This window comes from Myotis daubentonii, chromosome 3 (assembly GCF_963259705.1).
Source record: "Myotis daubentonii chromosome 3, mMyoDau2.1, whole genome shotgun sequence".
NCBI classification, from domain to species: Eukaryota; Metazoa; Chordata; class Mammalia; order Chiroptera; family Vespertilionidae; genus Myotis; species Myotis daubentonii.
Genome location: NC_081842.1, coordinates 161837579 through 161856949, shown reverse-complemented (window position 1 = coordinate 161856949; position 19371 = coordinate 161837579). Strand labels below are relative to the sequence as shown.

Genomic DNA, 19371 nt, shown 5'->3' with positions numbered 1-19371 from the left:
GTAAACTGGACACTTTTTAGAAAATATGAGTAAGATGATTTATAATTTATTTTCAAAGTTCAAGTCTTTCACTTCAGAGAATTTTCCTGTGGGACTGTTCATCTATTGAAGTTTCTAAACAATCTTTTCTTCTCAGACTATAATCCAAACTCTATAGGATCTGATAAATCAAATGCATAACAAGTTACAATAGGACATTTAAAAACATCTTCTAGATACTCTCTTCAGACTCAGTATTATATTTCATTTAGGGATAGAATTGAAAGTATTATCCTCCCAGAGGACATTTTAGTGAAATGGAAATGCATTTCTAAATAGGACTCTAGTGTTCAGAAAACCTTACTAGAAATCTTAAGTGTAACTAACTTGTTGAAGGAAGTAGTAAAGCACTAGAACAAGTCTTTCATAAGTAATGTCTATCTGAACATATTCTAAGAAAATGTAGACCCCTTTTCAGCATATTATGAAAAGCATTGGTATCTTGTGATGCAAATCATTATTTTCTTGAGTTTGGACTTTAAAATGCAAGTAGTTATTCTGTTGTTTGTCACCATAGTTCATGAGTTTTGTTTTGCAAACTATTTGATTTGTCTCAAAAAAATCTTTTTCTTATATTCTCAAATAAATGTTTCATAGTAACTGATCAAACAACATTGGAGAAATAAAGGAATTAATGAAGTTTCTGAAAGCATTTAACAACTAGAATATAAACAAGGGATGGCAGAATTTGTTTAAAAACTATTTCATCTATGGAGGTAATAGCATTAAGAGATAGGTAACATTTTAAGTTAGACAGTTGACTTACCTATGCATTTGGTTCCATCATTAGTGATAAATCTGACTTGGTTACTGCTGGATCGAAAACCAGGTGCACACATACAATAGTAACTTCCCTCTGTGTTAGTGCAGTTAGCATTTTCACCACAGGACTGGGTTAAATTTCCACACTCATTATCATCTGTGCAAATATAAATTTAAAACATTATTTTTATATAATTGAGATGAAAATAGTAGGCTATTTTCCATTAGTCATTGGGGATTTTGACTGTTAAATAGTTTAAGGCAGTACAATGTTGTTTTCTAAGAAAAGTTAGGACTAGAGAAACCACATTCCATACTTGTGTTATTCTTGTTTATAATGTAAAAGCTTCTTTGCAGTTGCAAAACAAAATAGAATCTCTTACTTCAAAATTAGTGAATATAGCTGGTGAATTTATATTGGAATATTTTCACATTGTCTATGTAACTTAATTATAATAATGTCAATTTGTGAATTTATAATACTTATAATCAGCCCAAAATATTCCATAAGTTAAAAATGACATGTTCTAATCATGTACATTTTTATCACTTGTTCTCTACAATAAATTTTAATTACTAGCTCTATATCACTTCATTTATTCATTAACACATTAATTACTATGTGCATTATACTGTCCTATAGAAAAGTATACAAATGCACACAAAACCGTACCATGGCCCATGGTCCTTACCCTTGGATGCTTTTTTTCTTTTTGGATTAATGCTTTTCTTTTTAAAAAATTTACTAAATTTATTGCAGTGACATCCTATCTAATAAAAGAGAAAAATGGTAATTGGCGTACGATGATACCCTTTTCATTGGCTAATCAGGGCTATATGCAAATTAACTGCCAACTAAGATTGGCAGTTAACTGCCAACATAGGCGCAATGCTGGGAGGCGAAGGGGGAAGGAGGGAAGAAGCTGCCTGCCGCTGACTGCAATCGGAAACCCAGGCGGCAGCCAAGAGCCAGAGAACCGAGCTGCCTTTGCTCGGAGAAGCCAGGCCTCCTTTGCCGGCTTCTGTGATAAGAGAACCTGGCCGCCTTTGCCGGCCCTCGGCCAGTAATGGGAGAAGCTGGGTGGGGCAGGGAAGAGGCGGATGTCTGCCTGGCTTCTCAGATCACTGATCACCAGTGATGGGAGAACACCCAGAGGCGGGGCCAGAGGCCAGGCTGCATAGCTGCCTGGGGACACCATCTGGACCCCAGGGGCAATGCAGCCAGGCCCCAGAAGGAGACCCAGGGCCCGGGGCTGAGTTGCAGCTGTGGTACGCAATCCAGTGCCTGGGCTGAGGAGACCCAGAAGGAGACCCAGGCGCCGGGGCTGTTTTTGCCGCTGGGGCACGCAATCCGGTGCCCAGGCTGAGGAGACCCAGGGCCCGGGGCTGCGTCGCAGCTGGGGCACGCCATCCGGTCCGGGGGTGATACAGCCAGGCCCCAGAAGGAGACCCAGGCACCAGGGCTGTATCGCTGCTGGGGCACGCGATCCAGTACCTGGGCTGAGGAGACCCAGAAGGAGACCCAGGGGCCTCGCAAGAGGAGAGTCTCCATGGTCAGATGGCGTGGTGTCGGGACAGGAATAAAGACCCGAGGTGACTCAGATGCCTGGCCACAGGGTTAGACCAGCCAGCAGGGCCTTTCAGTTGGGACTGGGGTGGGGGTGGGGCGAGGGAGGCAAGCCGGAAATAGAGAACTACAACTCCCAGGAGGCTTAGCGGCCAGGGCCTGGGTGCCTGGCTGTGAAATCAGATGGGCTGTAGTTTCGCAAGCCACTTTAAACTAGAGGCTTGCAAGGTTGGAAGTTCTGCGTCGGGAGCCAGGGAGAAATGGAGCTGGAGCAGAGAGGGGTCCATGGCAGCTGTGGGCTTTGAGGAGTTCTCAGCACCTCCCGGCTGGGAGCTGGCACTGCCTCCGCTGAAGGTGGTCACATCCTGGAGAGCGAGCTTGAGACCGAAGTGGAGTTCGTGTCTGGGGGTCTGGGCAGCTCCAGCCTCCAGGAGCGAGACGAAGAGGAGGAGGCAGCCTGAGGCCAGCAAGGGCGGCGCCAACAGGAACTCAATCGCAGGAAGTACCAGGCGCTGGATCAGCGCTGCAGGGAGATTGAGCAGGCGAAGGAGCGGGTCCTGAACAGGCTCCATCAGATATAGAGGATAACATGGAGACTCCAGCAGGAGCGGAGGTTCCTCATGAAGGTGCTGGACTCCTACGGTGACAACTACCGGGCCAGCCAGTTCACCATCTTACTGGAGGACGAGGGCAGCCAGGGAAGAGATGCCCCCAAACCAGGCAACGCTGAGAACGAGCCTCCAGAGAAAGAGGGGCTGTCCCCGCCCAGGAGGATGCCAGTGCCCACAGAAGCCAGCAGCCCTGCCCCTGGCGAGGGGCCCAGCAGTTGGAAGAGGCGGCGAGTGCCATAGGAGGGGCACTGGGCAGGAGTCCCGCTGACTCCGGAGCTGGCCCCCGTGCAGATAAAGGTGGAGGAAGACTTTGGCTTCTAAGCCCTTGAGGCTCTGGACTTAAGTTAGGTTTCTCGGGGGCCAGACAAGCTGCTGCCCTACCCCACCCTAGCCAGCTCCCCCTTTGACTGACCCCCCAATAAATGGACCCGATGCAAAAAAAAAAAAAAGCTTATAGAGGCATGTTTATAGGATCAAATAGTATAAATATAGATGTAACAGGACAATAAAAAGAGAACCTGGCTATGATGATAACCTGAATGCTGCCTCTGTGTCATTCCTTCTTTGGGAACCCCTGGACCTGCTGGGGCTGGACCCCAACATTCCTCTTCTTATAAGGACTTCAGTAAGATGGGCTAAGGGTCCCACTGGAACTGCCACAATTTAATGTAATCTCCTCTTTAAAGATCTTATCTCCATATACAGGTACATTCTGAGGTTCTGGGGATTAGGATTTTAACATACATTTTGTTGATTACCCAAATCAGCCCTTAACAACCAGCATGTTTCAGAAAGTAGATTCCTACAGGGTTATTTACCAAACATTCAGAAGTATTTTTAAAAGAGCTAAGCCCCTCGCCCACCGTGTGGGCCCCTCCCAGCGAAGAGCGAAGGCCTGGGTTCCGGGCACCAGAGGAAAACTGGTGCCAGCAGCCAGGGGAAGGGGCCCCCAAGGGGCCCCAGATTGCGAGAGGGCACAGGGTGGGCTGAGGGACCCACCCGAGTGCACAAATTTTTGTGCACCGGGCCTCTAGTTGATAAATAAAATTATATAGGTTTTTACCTGTACAATTTTATAACACATAATCTGCATATTGAATTGTGCTTTTACCACCCAAAATAAAATCTCCTTTTTTCACCATATGTTTGGCCCCCTTTACCCTTTACTACCTCCTCCTATTCCTTTTCCTTCTGTTAACCACTATCCTGCTGTCTGTGCCTGAGTTTTTGTCTGTCTTGTTTGTTCATTTGCTGCTTTCAGTTCTATATCTCACATATGAGTGAAATCATCATTCACAGTGGCAAAGAAGTGGAAACAGCCAAAGTGTCCTTCCATGGATGATTGGATAAAGATATGATATACACTGAGTAGCCAGATTATTATGACCAGCCAGATTATTATGACCACACCATCAGTACTTCATTGACATTTCCAAAAATACTGAATATTAAAAACTTCTTAAGCAAATTCTCTCAAGGTTTTATTATTATTATTATTATTATTATTATTTTCATAACTAATTCACTTCATTGTACTGTTGGGGTGATCATAATAATCTGGCTGGTCATAATAATCTGGCCACTCAGTGTATATGCACAATGAAATACTACTCAGTCACAAAAAAAGATGAAATACTGTCATTTGTGACAACCCTTAGCTGTGTATAACATAACTAGAGGCCCAGTGCATGAATTTGTGCATGAGTGGGGTCCAGCCAGTCTGCCCTGATTGGAGCTGATTGGCTGGGGGGAGGAGATCAGGGGTGGGGCCTGCCAGGGGAAGGGGCCATGGGCAGTTGGCTGTATGGCCCTGCCCCTGATCAGGGTGAGGGCGTGACCAGGGGCAGGGCCAGCTAGGGGGAGGGGCCATGGGAGGTTGGCTGGCCAGCCCTGCTACCTGGTCCAACTCCTGATTGAACTCCTGGTCAAGGGGACAACTTGCATATTAGCCTTTTATTATATAGGATTTGCCAGAAAATATATAGGTTCATAATTCCTTTGTGAAGTCAGAAAGTATATTTATATTATCTATATATATAAAAGCCTAATATGCAAACTGTTCCCTTGGGAGTTGAACCAGGAGACAAGGAGTTTGATTGCTCACTCTGACATGCGCTGACCACCAGGGGGTGGTGCGGAATGACGGGAGACCCTGTCCGGTGGCTGGCAGCCAGGGAAGGGAGGCCCTGGCCGGCTGCCGGAAGGCCCTGATCGGAACTGATTGCTGGCCAGGCCTAGGTACCCTACCCATGCATGAATTTCTTGCACTGGGCCTCTAGTCTGTCAAATAAATGAAATAGAAAATAAGTGATTATGGAGGTGAAAGAGAATATTTTTTGGTCCATAAAATCCTATTGTGGGTTGAATTTTACCTCCCAAAAAGATATGTTTAAAACCTAATCCATTGTCTGTGAATGTAACTTTATTTGAAAATTGGATCTTTGCTGAAGCAATCAAGTTAAGGTGTGGTCAGAGTGGATTACCTGGGCCCCAATCCAATGACTGGTGTCCTTATACTTATGGGAAATTTGGACAAGGAGACACAGAGGAGAAGGCTATGCACAGACAGACGCAAGGATAGCTGGCAACCAGTAGAAGCTGGTAAGGGACAAGGAAGGACTCTTCCAAAGGCCCTTCAGAGGAAGAATGGCTTTTCAAACACTTTGATTTCAGACTTCTAGCCTCCAGAACTGTGAGGAAATACATTCATGTTGTTTTGTGCTCGTTTGCTAGGAGAGCCCTGGAAAATTAATAGATCCAAATTGGCCAATGTAGTACAGGTAAGTAAGTATTGGTTAGAGAGAGAGAAGGAAGGTCACTAAAGAAAGACAGGATGTTGGGCAACTGTGTAAGCATAGGTTGACTGAGTCATTTCTGAAAGTCTAATTGAGGTCAGAGAAAGAAATCATAGGCAATTAGGTATAAAAACAAGTCAAGCTTAAAAACATCTTAGATTTTTATTTTCCATTTTAGCAAAACAAAGTTTAATTTCTTTTTAAAGAATAAATCAGCTAACCTTTAATTCATACACAGGCTATTGTACACATATAGTGATAATTATGAGTTGAATTTTTTTCAAACATTTTATAAATATTAATTTACACTCTAGGAAGTAGGTACCATTATTATCCTCTCATAGGGATGAAGAAAATAAGGCATAGAGAGGAAAAGTAATTTGCCAACATCACATAGCCACTTCATTGCAGAACCAGGAGTTTTATTTCCAAAGCCTGTCCTCTTAACTGTTGAATCCTGCTGTCTAACTAAGCATCATTTTTAAAAGCCAAAATATATCATAGAACATATCTAATGAATTATAGATCTATTTTGAGAGAAGGAAAGATATTGAGGTAATGACTTCAGAAGGAAAATGAAAACTTTATTTACATTCTAATTTTAACTTAAATTTTATTCCCACTTATTTATTTTCAAGCACTAAGGATCTAAGTACATAAGTTAACATTTGACAGACAACTGCAGGTGAAGTCCTCTCTTTTTTCATAAATGACTACTATGAAACAGGTCAGATAAAATTTGCAAATGTTAGCATTTCAAGATATTCAACCTATTATTTAATATTAATTTTTATCATTTTTATTATATTAGTTATATTAGGTCAACTCCTTTAAATATACAAAACCATGTAATGACTCAGGACAATAAAAGATTATTTAATGCTATAGTCAGAAACCAGGTTTAGTGTTGAGGTTTATGGTATGGCTTCTCCCACCGTTCAGGGGCCCAGGCTTCTTTCATTTAAAGGCTCCACCACCCATAGGGCTTCCCAGCTGTCTGTTTTTATCCAGGCGGGGAGTTGAATAGAGCATAATAGAGTATGGGCTTTGACCATAAATAGTACCCATCATTTTCATTTATATTCTATTCACCATAATTCATTCAAATGGCCACACCTAACTATAAGGGAGGCTGATGGTTATAGGCCAGCTCGGTGCCCAAGAAGAGAAAAGAAGAAATGTTGCACAGCCCAGAAGTCTCTGAGATACTTATTTTTTCACAAGTATAATGATACTTGTATAATGAAACCAGATATTCATAGGAATACCAGAAAGAATTTCCAAATATAAGAAAATGTATTTGATTAACCACAAACTTACATAAATTAATTGGTTGTATCACAAAAGGAAGATAATATTATACTTTTGATGTTATAATTTTCTTAATCAATAAATATAATCTGAATTAGGCAAATCCATTGCATTAATAACATTTGCTCTTTCCCTGGCTAACCATTTATTTTGTATAGTTATGATATTTTGGTATTGTGTCTTTAATGGGTAACAAAAGAACCATGACTTTGTCTTTGTTTTCTAGAACCTGAGCATCTTGACAGGCAAATGAAGATATAGGCAAGATAGAGCAGGAAGTGTGGGTGTGGGGAAAGAAGATGGCAAGGGTAAATAGTGGGATCCTTCATTTTATTGGGGTGAGGAAAGAGGTCAGAGAAGATTATTGGGTATCAAAAGATGAGGCTTTCCTGCATTACATTTTTATATTAGTTGGTTTAGATATCTTTTACATATTATGAAACAGTTTAGAGATGTCATGAACAGAAAAAAAATAATGTAAGTGATGTATGTTCACCTCCTACCTGACTATAGGATAGTTTCATGACTTGTAGCTTCTAGGGAACCCCCTTCAAGAGATGACTGACATGGTTGTCTGATTGACATGATTAATAGCATTCACTGAAGGCTCCCAATGGATCAGGTACCATGCTAAGCACTTCATATACATGATCTGACTTGCATTTTTAATCCTAATATAAACCCTGTTAGACATGCATTATCCTCATTTTATAAATAAGACAACTGTAATATAAAATGTTGGATTACTTTGCTTTTAGAAACACAACTAATAAGGGGCAAAGTTTGATTCAAGCTTAAGTATTCTGAATGTCAAAGTGGTCTTATTTTTCTTACATGCAATATTATTAAAAAAGGTTTATAGTAGTAACCACTATCATTTATTCAATGTTTATTATGTGCTATTCATTGTAATCAGAAGATTACTGTAAAATGGAAAATACATTGTGCCTACTTCAGGTTGTCAAGAGGATGAAAGGAGCTGATGTGCAGACCATGCCTAGACTGGTGCCTCACCTGTAGTAAGTGCTATATACAGGTGTGCTAATCTTATTAAAAATATTTTTATTGCTATATAATCAGCTTTTATCATACCCTATTTAAAATTCTTAACAGCTACCTGATTTTTAGCATGAAATGTAAGGTCCTTCATAAGTAAACGTGCCTTATCTCTTTTTTATGTAGAAATGAGCTTCCAAAGTCTGGGAACCAGTTTACATCACTCATCCGTGTGCGTGTGCGTGTGTGTGTGTGTGTGTGTGTGTGTGTGTGTGTGTTAATAAAGATATTTGTGAAGAATTTATAATGTAATATCTCAAAATGCTAAGGGTTTCCATTAGTATGGATAGGATATTTCTTTATGAAATATAAGAAAAGATCAAACTAGTTTCTCCATAATCCATTTTTAAAAGTTCCAATAATTGAATGCTCCTAAGCTACTTATTGTAATTCTTTGAAAGAAGGCTGAAAGAAGAGAAATAAAATAAAAATCATTTATAATGCTCATCTTTTTAGACACCTCCATTTTAAACAGTACCATTGTAATAACATTTTTATAAGAATTATTCCATGCTATTAAAAATTATCCAACATCAATAAAATAATGGTATTTCATTTTATGTTGTGTAAAAAAATACAATTTACTTCACAAAAGCTCTCTAGAAACAAACTTTTAAATACTTGAGACCTGTCCTTGACTCTTTAGTATTCCATGAGGTCCAAAGATCAACAAATATAAAAATTTTCATTACTGTGAGGATTTATTCAACTCAGATCCATCTGATGGCAAAACTGGTAAGAATCCCATCCTAGACTGAGGAATGGCTCACAAATTGAACACAACAATTTAAATCAAGTTAAAGAAACATAAAACAAAGGAACCAAGCATCACCTAGAATGTTTTTGCTCTGAGCATACACCCAAATCTCTAGGTTAGGCATGCCACCATTTCAATTGCTTAGAAAAACCAGGTGAAATGAAAAACTAGTCAACCATCTTTATACCTTACCATAGGCATCTCTCTGATATTTTGAGTTCTAATCCCTTGTCCCTGGAATGTTCTAATCTCCAGCATGCGGCCTGATTTATTTTGGGGTGAATAGAAAGAACAGAGCAAGAGAAGAATTTTGAGCGCCCCCTGGAGGCCAACTACTTGGAGACACATTATGAACAAAGGGGCTCTCAGAAACTTGTGCAGGCCAGGTAGGTATAATCTAACATTTGACTCCAACAGATAGCAGACAATAGAAGGCTGATATGGTTTGTGTTACTGGGAAGTTCACCCCATATATAAAGGATTTACACTTTTAAAAATGTAAAAAGCATATTTAAAACACTTTGCTCAGATTCAGCATTTGGCCAGGCATTTGTCACCCCTAAGATAAAGTATATGGCGGTTGGAGGAATTGAGTAAAATTGCTGAAAAAATAATAATAAAGTAAGATAAATTATAAACAACCTTATATAAAATGCTGAAGTGTTAATAATTTATTAGTGTGGCTGTATTTAATTATTAACTTATCTATTCTGTATATAGAGATATATTGTGCATATATACTCAGAAAGCAAACATATATGTCTATGTATGCATATAAAAATTAGACTGGTTTATTAAAGTTAGCTGAGAATGGCTCACAAATTGAACACAACCATTTAAATCAAGTTAAAGAAACATATTTCACATACATTGGACTTGATTCAATCATTCAGTTACTCAAATATTTATGGAGTTTCCCAGTCCCCAGATGTGACTATGTCTATACAGGGAAATATATAAAAATTAATCAAAAAGTCAGGATTGGTGCCCTGCTGTCAGAGTTCACATTTTAAAGCAAGTTAACACAGGACCATATAATTGAGGTCTTATTAAAATAAAAAGTTTCAATTTTTATCACAAAATTTGCTTGCCTTCATGGCATACTGGGAAAAGTTTATATTAACTTTAAAAGGAATTGTACTCTCAGATCAGTTATTGGTAATATAGAGAATAATGAAGATGAATCCCTTGTGGTCTAGAGCTGTAAAAATGATATGCAAAAATACAGTGAAAAAGGACTCACTAGGTCTGTGGTATTGGTCAGAGTCCAAGAAAAGGAGGCACTTTATATCACCTAGTTGTGTTTCTAAAAATAAATTAACATGCCAGTATGTTATTTGAACTCCAACACACTTCAAAAAGTCTTGAGTAACATATTAATAGGCCAAATAAAAAAGATTGAAAATGTTTTTTTGGTTTTTCATTTGTTTGTTTCTCTACGGTGTGGGTTTGAGCACTTGACCTCTTAGCTTCCTTATCAAGAACTTGGAAATAAAAATATCTTCTTGTCTATTACCCAATCTTCTGTCCAATATATACAATATGGATGAATTCCCTAATAGTCGAGCTCAAATCTTGTTCCATAAAATACCATTTATCAGAAAGTAACCTCTTTTTTTCCCCTGAGGTCCTAGAGATAGGTAAGAAATTATCTTGTAAAGTAATATATAAATTTGAATTATTTAAATTGCCTTATACTTTCCAGTGTCCAGCATCACAATAATTAATTGTCAAGGAGAAAGTTTCTTTGGTTGGGGGTAGTATAGGAAAATAGAAACCTGCTTCTTTTGTGCTATTATTTCCATTGTTACAATCAATTTGCCAGTTATGATACCAAATCTTTATATCACTACGTTTAATCTGTCTTGTGGGATTATAAAATATATGTTTAGATAAGAATGTCACTTGAAAAATTCACTGATACACTGAAAATGAAGTTAAATTTTAAAACTTTTCAAAAACATTTACTAAGAAATATTTGACATTCTCTTAGCAAAAATTATTCCTGGCTTATGTCTAATACACTGCATTAAGCACAGCAAGAGCAAAGGCATGCACACAGTCTGTGACGTAAAGGATCCAGGGCTACTGGAGAAGACGGGCAAAACCCAAATCGGTAGAATGTATTATGTGTAACAAATAAAAGAGGTATCTAGTGGAACAGTAGTAACTCAGGAAAGAGAATGGTTTCCTCAACAAGTTTTCAGGATGAGGGGGTGACGGTGATTTATAGGGAAGGTTTAGAGAGGAGGAAATGTCTGAGCCAGGCATTGACGTATAAGAAGAATTTAGACAAAGAAAAGGGTTCCCAATAATCCATTCAGACAAAAGAAAATGTTTACTGAAATGTCTGTAAGCCTGCAAAAGCAGCATATTTTCAAGAGCTCTATTGTTAAACACTGGGTAATAGGGCAGAGGTTGCTGGTTAAGAATCTGAGCTGGTAGGCATGGTCTAAAGTGGGAAAACACTTGCTAAGAGTTTAGGAATATACTCATTGGGTAAAGCATGGCCATCATCAGATTGTATGTAGTGAAGAAATCAGATGGAATCTGAATTTCAAAACAGTTTTAGAAATATAAGGAAAACTAGCTAAGATCCAGGTAGACCTGGTAGAACACTGCAAGCCACGAAGAACCAACCATTTCAGAAGCACCTAGTTTTTAAAAAGTTAATAATCTGGGAGAGAAAGAAAGGGGTAAGATTAAAGCAGATGAGGCATAAATTGAAAATTGTGTCACTTGCATAATAGCTACATGTAGATCTTCATATTATTATTTTTACTTGTGTGTATTTGAAATTTTTCATAATAAAGTAAATTTTAAAAATCAGAGGGGGTTGGGGACTAATCGGATAGGTGTTACTTGGAGAGAGAGGGGAAACAAGGATGACTCCCAATTCTGACCTGGAAGGATTTGGTGAGTAAATTGATTCACTTACTGAGAGAAGGAGAAGGAGAGGAGGAGCTTTCCTCTGAGCTGAAAGAGTGAGTTCACTTTTGGGCATGGAAAGATTGAGGTGCCTATAGGACATTTAGATGGAACTTTCATCAGTTGGAGGGTTAACCTTATGCCATGAATTGTTTAATCACAAGGTGGACCTCAAGACTCCCTTGCAGAGAAGCATCTGAATCAAGAGTCTGGCATTTACTAGGCTCCAGTACAAGGAAGTCTGCTGTCCTCCTTGCACTTATCTCTGGATAACCTTTCTCTCCAGACTCCACCTGCTTTGATCTCAGCAGTGAAAATGAACTTTGCTGTGACCATTATTGCATCCCTGTTTTTCTTTTCTCTTCTTGTTTTTTTTTGTTTTGTTTTGTTTTGTTTTGTTTTGTTACTTGGGTTTGCCTATTCCTACCAACTGAGTGACAAAGTCCAGAATTTAGGATGGGAGAATAGAGAAAAGGGGCCAACAAAGTCCCTTAATACATTTTTGTTTTCAGTGTTGGCTAGAAAAAATTCTTGAAGTTCCACATGGTTCAGTCCAGCTTACCAAAAAACCCACAGAAGGGGTAAAGATAATAAAAGATGCATATGCCAGAAATATCCTCTCTCAATACAGGGGTGAACAAAAGTAAGTTTATAAAGAACTCTCCGACAAAGTGTGCTTGAGTATAGCCAGTAGACGCCAAGAATGTGTAAAGACTGAAGGCTGGCAATTTGAGCACTTTAAGATTGTAAACGCTCAAGTTAAAGCTATTGTAATAAACATAAACTGCATGTTTTTCCCCCCTATGAACAACTGTAAGCTTCCTTTGCCAACCCCTGTCTAGTATTTTTGGGCATCTTGAACCTACAGTTGGTTATTCATTTAGTTATGGTGGGCTTGTTTTAAAAACTAGATCAGCATAATTTACATCTCATAATCATAAAAAGAGAGAAAGCATTTTTCAAGTGTTCTGCTAGATTGCTCGTTTTCTTTTATTTGCTATGATAACAAAATGATTGATGTCTCCGTTTTACTTAAGAGGAAACCAATTCTCAGATGGCTTAAATCACGCCAGTTTAGAGAGAGAATCTGTTGGACACGGTTTTTATACTTAAGACTGCCTGACTCCAAGGACCAAGTTATATCTTTGCATTGTAGGGTGAGGTGTACTTTATCAGAAAGTGTGCTTTGAAGAAAACACAAGTTGTGGGCATCCAATTATCCAATTTCAAGGGTGATATGAAGTAATAAATTCGAATGCTACTGGTTTAGTAAGACACTGATATGCTAAAATCTAAATAAGATTTTACTTGTACTCCATTTTCAATCTACTGACCACAGATGGGGAAAGTAAGTTAAAAAGAAAAAAAATACTCTCCTCTCTTTTCTTAGCACTTAAAATAGTATTGGTGAAGCTCAAATTAATTGTAACAACTTGAAAGCAAGGAGCTTTAACAGCAGCATCACTCTTCCACACATTTTCCCTCTGGACATGATTCCAGTATTGCTCTGTAAATTTGAACACTGCAATGACTATAACCAATATGTGCTTCCTTGTGAAATAGGCCCTCTTTGTCAAATATGTCTAAGGGGGAGCCAGGCAGAAGATCCCCTCTCACTTCCCACCCCCTCCCCCCATCTCTACCCAAGGCAGCTTGCTGGGACCCTTTGTTTTCAGTAGACTATCAATTCTCTTCTTATACCCAGCACTCTAATAAACTTAGAAAAATCATCATCATGAGCCTCCTCTATTGTGGACTTTCTATGATTTGGATTTTTTCTCGGAAATATCAAGGTAAACAATTTCCTTAATTTTCAAGGAAATATCAAGGAAAATAGGGAAGGAGGTAGGAAAGTAACAGTTATTGTTTCCACACTGGAACTGTCATTACTGTCCTCTACATGAGACAAAGAAGGGGACCAAAGGAAAGACATAGGATTATATCTCTCTTCCCCTCTGGGAATTTCTTCTGCACCTGAATCTTTAAGTGCAGACCAGTCTATGAGTATGACGCACACATAACCCATCCCTCCACATCCACGTAGTCTCATATGCAATGTTATTAAGAAGACAAATATAAAAATAAATACAATATTGAGAAAATACTTCCCATTTTTCCATTCTTGATTATAAAACATAAAGTATAAATTCCTCTTTCCCATAGGCATACAATGAGTAGGCCTACTTTAGTAAAGAAAAGGTTAGACACATCAAATACAAATGTCAGAATAGTCCTGATAAAGAAAGCAGAATCGATTACACAAGAATAAAATGTTTACGTTAGCTATTTATTATTTTTAAAACTTTACTTAGTGGAAATGAGTTTTTTAAACTGTTTGAAGCACCAAGTACCATTTCAATATGTTTAGAGAAAAAGTTTGTCTTTGACTAGGGATCAGATTTTGCAAAGGATTTATCAGCCTGGGGGAGGGCAAAGAAAACATGTATAAAAATGTCTCTGTTGCTGTTTTGACATTTGTCTTCTGAGGGAAAGACAGCATTTAAAAAAATGGTCACATCTTATTTTACCATCTTTTTTAGTCTTCTTTTTGTCTGAACTATTAAAACACACATTTTAGAGCAAAAAAGCAAAATCAAACATAAGTAGAGTAGGCAAATAGAAGGAAAAGAAACCATCTCATATCTCTAGTCACTAGAAACCACTTTTCTTGTTCATTGGACACAGAAGGTAGGAGAAAAGTTCTCATACATTCAATTCAAATTATGAGTCAATGATTCTGAAATTTTTTCATTCCATTATATCTATAATGGTAATGGTACAGATATGAATAATATTTATAGTCTTTGTGGTACTTTAAGTGATGGTTAAGAAATAGTTTTTTAAAAACTAGCTTTATTGATTTTGTTTCTAATCATTAAAGTAATACACATTGAAGGGGAGAATAAAGTCAGTGAGTGAGAGAAAAACCTTATAAGCTCTCATTTGCAAAAATAGTTGCCAGTTTACAAAGGAAAAATTATTAGAATAGTATCTGATTCTCCCTAACAGAACTGAGAGACAGTGCAGTAGCATTTATAAATCATTAGGATAAAATGCCTGTAATCCAATAATTCTCTAATCAGAGTAAAAAATATAACTCTCATCAGAGTTAAAAACACTTGTAGAAATATATGGATAGAAATATCTCTATTGCTGTTTTTGGACTTACTTATTTTCTGAGGGAAAAGCAGTACTGAAAAAAAAAATGGTCCCATCTTTTATTACTACTAGGGGCCCAATGCACGAAGATTCATGCACAGGGGTGAGGGGGGCTTAGCCTGACCTGCACCCTCTCTAATCTGGGAGCCCTCAGGGGAGCCTTCTCCAATCTGGGAGTTTCTGTCTTTGCAATCATATGAGCGAATTGTTTGAGACCTTCAACCCAGTTTGGTTTGTTGCTCACAGAATAATAGAGGCATTCTTTTTTCTTTGCTTCATTGGTGGAGATTTCCTGGAAGTTTTAGGATATCTTCCCTTTAATTTTTTCTAGACACTTTGATTTTACTTATATCTCTCATCTTTGCTTTCCCTCCATCCCCCACCACAACAGTAACTTGCTCCAGGCTCACTTTGCTCTAGTGTCTAGGAGATCTGTCTGCCACCAGAACTATGATTCCCAGCATTCCTGGTGCTCCCTGTGCTCTGGGCTTCTGCTTCCGGTCCTAGGGCTGCCATCAGAACTACTATTCCCAGAATTCCTGGTGCTCCCCACGCTGGGAGCGAGGAAGGGAGCCACGGCCCCCTAAGCCTCCAGCTCTCCTGCTCTGCTCTCCACCTGGTGCCTGTATATGCAAATTAACCCGCCATCTTTGTTGGGTTAATTTGCATATTCGTGCCTGATTGGCTGGTGAGCGTAGTAAAGGGGCGGTCATTTTACATGTTTCTCTTTTATTATATAGGATCTTTTTTGGTCAGAGAGTATAACTTGACTCAGAGAGTAGGTCACCCATGCACTCTATGTAAAGATAATATGCAAGATAATGTTCTATTTAAATAACAAGAAATTTAGGAGACAGACCTCAACGTGGAAAAATTAGATAAAGATATAACTGTGGTAGACCATAAACCCTGCAATATATAAATTTAAATGGATGATGAATGTATGTTATAAATGTGTAATATAAGAGATAATTAGGATTCTCACAAAATATCAACTGAAACCAACTAATAAATAGTGTGGACATAGTAAGGTTAATAAGGTTCATATTTCTTTGGTCAGGGTGAGAACAGAGTAAAGTAGTCAAGTAAAGCACACTGCTAAAAGGAAGTGTCATTATCTAATTTAAAGTACAAAAGTATGAATTTATTTATGAATAACAGAAATAAGAAATGGACTGAAAATTCACAATTGAATTTTCATAAAAAACAAGGAAAAGCGGCATAAAAAGTAAACTGACAAAGTCAAAACTAAGAGAAAAATAAAATTATAAAATCGCTAATATGAAATAAATTTGGTGGAATAAAAATATCAATCAAATGTACAGACTGTTACACTAAAAGGAAAAGACCCATATTTCCCCATCATAAGACACCACCTGTTAGATTAGATTATAGATGAAATTCAGCTATATTTTGTAGATATATGGGTACATATCTAAGCTTTCAGTAAGTGTAATTGGATATAGTTGGATTTTTTTTTGAAAATATTGTATTACATTGATGACATGTCAAAATTTATGGCATCTTAAAATCAAGGAAATAAGATCACATTAATACTTAAAAGAGGCTGGCAGTCATGTAGGTATATACAGGGTGAGACAGAAGTAGGTTACAGTTGTTTGTATAAAATGGAATATAAAAATAAATTACTAATCTCTCTATATAAAAGGTTAAACGAGCATCCAACCACCTGACCAGTAGCTATGATGAACACTGACCACCAGGGGGCAGATGTTTAATGCAGGAGCTGTTGAGTGACAGCAACTTTGCAGAGTGCCCTCTTGCATTCTAGAACCCCTCAGGGGATGTAGGAATGCCAGTTTTGGCCTGATCCCCATAGGCCAAGCCGAGGAACCCCTCCTGCCGGAGGGACCCCGTTCACTCTGCAGACACCCTCAAGCCCCAGTGCTGCCCCAGGTGCGGCCAGCTGGGAGGGGCCATGGGAGGTTGGCTTCAAGGTATGTCTGGCCTGTCTCACCCCGTCCTGCCTGCCAGCCACCTTTTAATTAATTTTCTTTCAATGTGCACGAATCTGTGCACCAGGCCTCTAGTAATATAATAAACTGTTTTGTGTCATCACAACTGTAAACCTACTTTTGCTCCACCCTGTACTTTGATATCAAATGGGCCATAAGGCAGGAAATGCAAAGACATAAATATCTTCCTTAACATCTTACTCCAATCGTGCCTCAACTCTGACCCTTGGTTATTTCTTCCAGTGCAAGTATCAGAACAGTGTCTAGCCTAGTGGGAAACCTGGTATGATGACCCCTATTTAAAAAAAATAGCAATTAACAGAAGTAATGGAATTCAACTTATATTTTCTTTGATCTTACCGGTCAGGACTCGTTTTATGTTACGCTAACATTTTAATTTCCTGTCACTGTATAAAATGGCCATATTCTTTTCCCCAGGATCTCCCTTCCACATACCAATTCAAAGGTTCAGAGATCTGGCAAAAATTATGTACAAGAATATAAAGTAATACAATATTAAGAATAAGCAAGAGCCTAAATACCCAATATATTTTTTTAAAATTATCTGATAATGTACAGCCATTCAAAATACATTTTGAAGAATATTGGCTAACGTTAGATAATGCCCATAGTTTAATAATAAATGAAACATCCTGAACATGCAGAGTTAAATTCCACATTCCATTGCTTACAAATTGGTTGAAATATCTCTGAAATCTTCTACAAAAGATGCTCACTTAGAGGCATACCTTTTTTCATAGATAAAACCTATTGTTAGAATAATATTGGATTAAAAGTAACTATGCATTTACAAAATTGCGCCTTAAGTTTAAAAATGATGTATTAATCAAATACTAAGAAAACAAAACCATTTTTGACAATATTATAATCAAGAATCGAATTCAGTTATAAAGTAAAAAATATTACTTTTTCCATATTAATAAAGTATGCACTTTGCCTCTTTCTGTCCCTTGCTAATCTCCCTTTTCAACAAAGAGCCAGCCTCAGCTTAGAAGCTTCAGCCGGCATCGATATCGTTAGAGGCATATCTTCATATGAACTATGTCTACAAAATAAAAATGTGGCTTTTCTAATAAAGCATATACTTGCAGCTTGATTTTTAAAATCTATGACATTTTGCTAAAGCTATTCAGATGTGTTCTGAACTGTATCTGTAGCCACGGCCATTTATAATTGCATATATTTTACTAGAGGCCCAGTGCACAAATACGTGCACCAGTGGGGTCCCTCAGCCTGGCCTGTGGGATCAGGCCGAAACAGGCTCTCCGACATCCCCTGAGGGGCCCTGGATAGCGAAAGCCTACGGACCCCACTGGTTCACGTCGGGGCCAGGGAGGCACGTGGGAGGTTTGCCAGTTGGAGAGGGACCCGGGAGGTTTGCCAGTTGGGGAGGGACCATGGGAGGGCTCCAGGGCGTGTCCAGCCTGTCTCACTCAGTCCCAATCCGCTGGACCCCAGCAGCAAGCTAACCTACCAGTTGGAGCATCTGCCCCCTGGTGGTCAGTGCACATCATAGTGAGCGGTTGAGCAGCCTAAGCATATCATCAGCATATTATGCTTTGATTGATTAAAGGCCGACAGGACTACCGAACACTTAGCATATTAGGCTTTTATTATATAGGATGTGGTAAATAATAGCTAGTGTATTAAATTATCACACAGATACCATAATAAATATTTAAAGCATGTTTTGGGTAGCCATAGGCCTTTGGATTTCACCATAACTTTGACAATAAACATGATTCCTTGCTCTTGAAACCATAATTACAGCCCTGACGCCCTTACTGAGTGACCTAACATTATCTTATATATATAGCCAACTGTGATTGCCTTGAGGAGTTAGTAAATTTGAGATATTGTCTTAACATTACCACTTTGTGTATTTCCTAGAGTAAATTTTTGAAAACTTTTTAGAACAGTCAAGTATAGTAAAAAAGCCATTTTACACACCCACATGTGGACATATTAATAAATAAATTGAAACTTAAGAAAACACCTTCTGTCATGTACCATGCTCTGATATTGTTTATTCTATCATATTTCAGTATGTTTTAAAATGCTGCCCCTGATCTATTACATTGACTGAGCGGCCTCCTAATGGGTCATGAACTATAGTTTGAACAAGCATAGTTGGCTCAAGCCCCTTAATTCTGTTTAACCTAAGTTCCACATTCCAAAACACCATTTGTTGATGACCTACTCTATACCAGAGGCCAACCTGTGTTTTTGTTTTGTTTTGTCTTGTTTTACTAGCAGTTAAAACCTGGAAGCACAGGGACCCGGGCTGCATGTTAGCCTCAATGTCCTTAATATGGGACTATCATATGTATTAGAAATATGTGCCCTCTATGGGTGGACACAGCTTTGTGGGCATGGGGGTAAGTGAGCA

At 38.6% G+C, this 19371-nt stretch overlaps 1 protein-coding gene and 1 pseudogene across 2 annotated transcripts in view; one reads left to right on the top strand and one right to left on the bottom strand.

The window, feature by feature from the left end:
* ADGRL4 (adhesion G protein-coupled receptor L4) overlaps positions 1–19371 on the bottom strand; it is a 108437-nt gene that overhangs the window by 59239 nt on the left and 29827 nt on the right. Inside the window, exon 3 of one of the 2 annotated variants that reach the window (XM_059689083.1) lies at positions 806–958. In XM_059689083.1, coding sequence (XP_059545066.1) covers positions 806–958 — 153 coding nt within the window. Of the gene's footprint in view, positions 1–805; positions 959–19371 lie in introns of those variants that run through there. The other variant, XM_059689084.1, reaches the window with a different exon arrangement.
* Positions 2648–3390, top strand: LOC132229462 (TCF3 fusion partner-like; annotated as a pseudogene).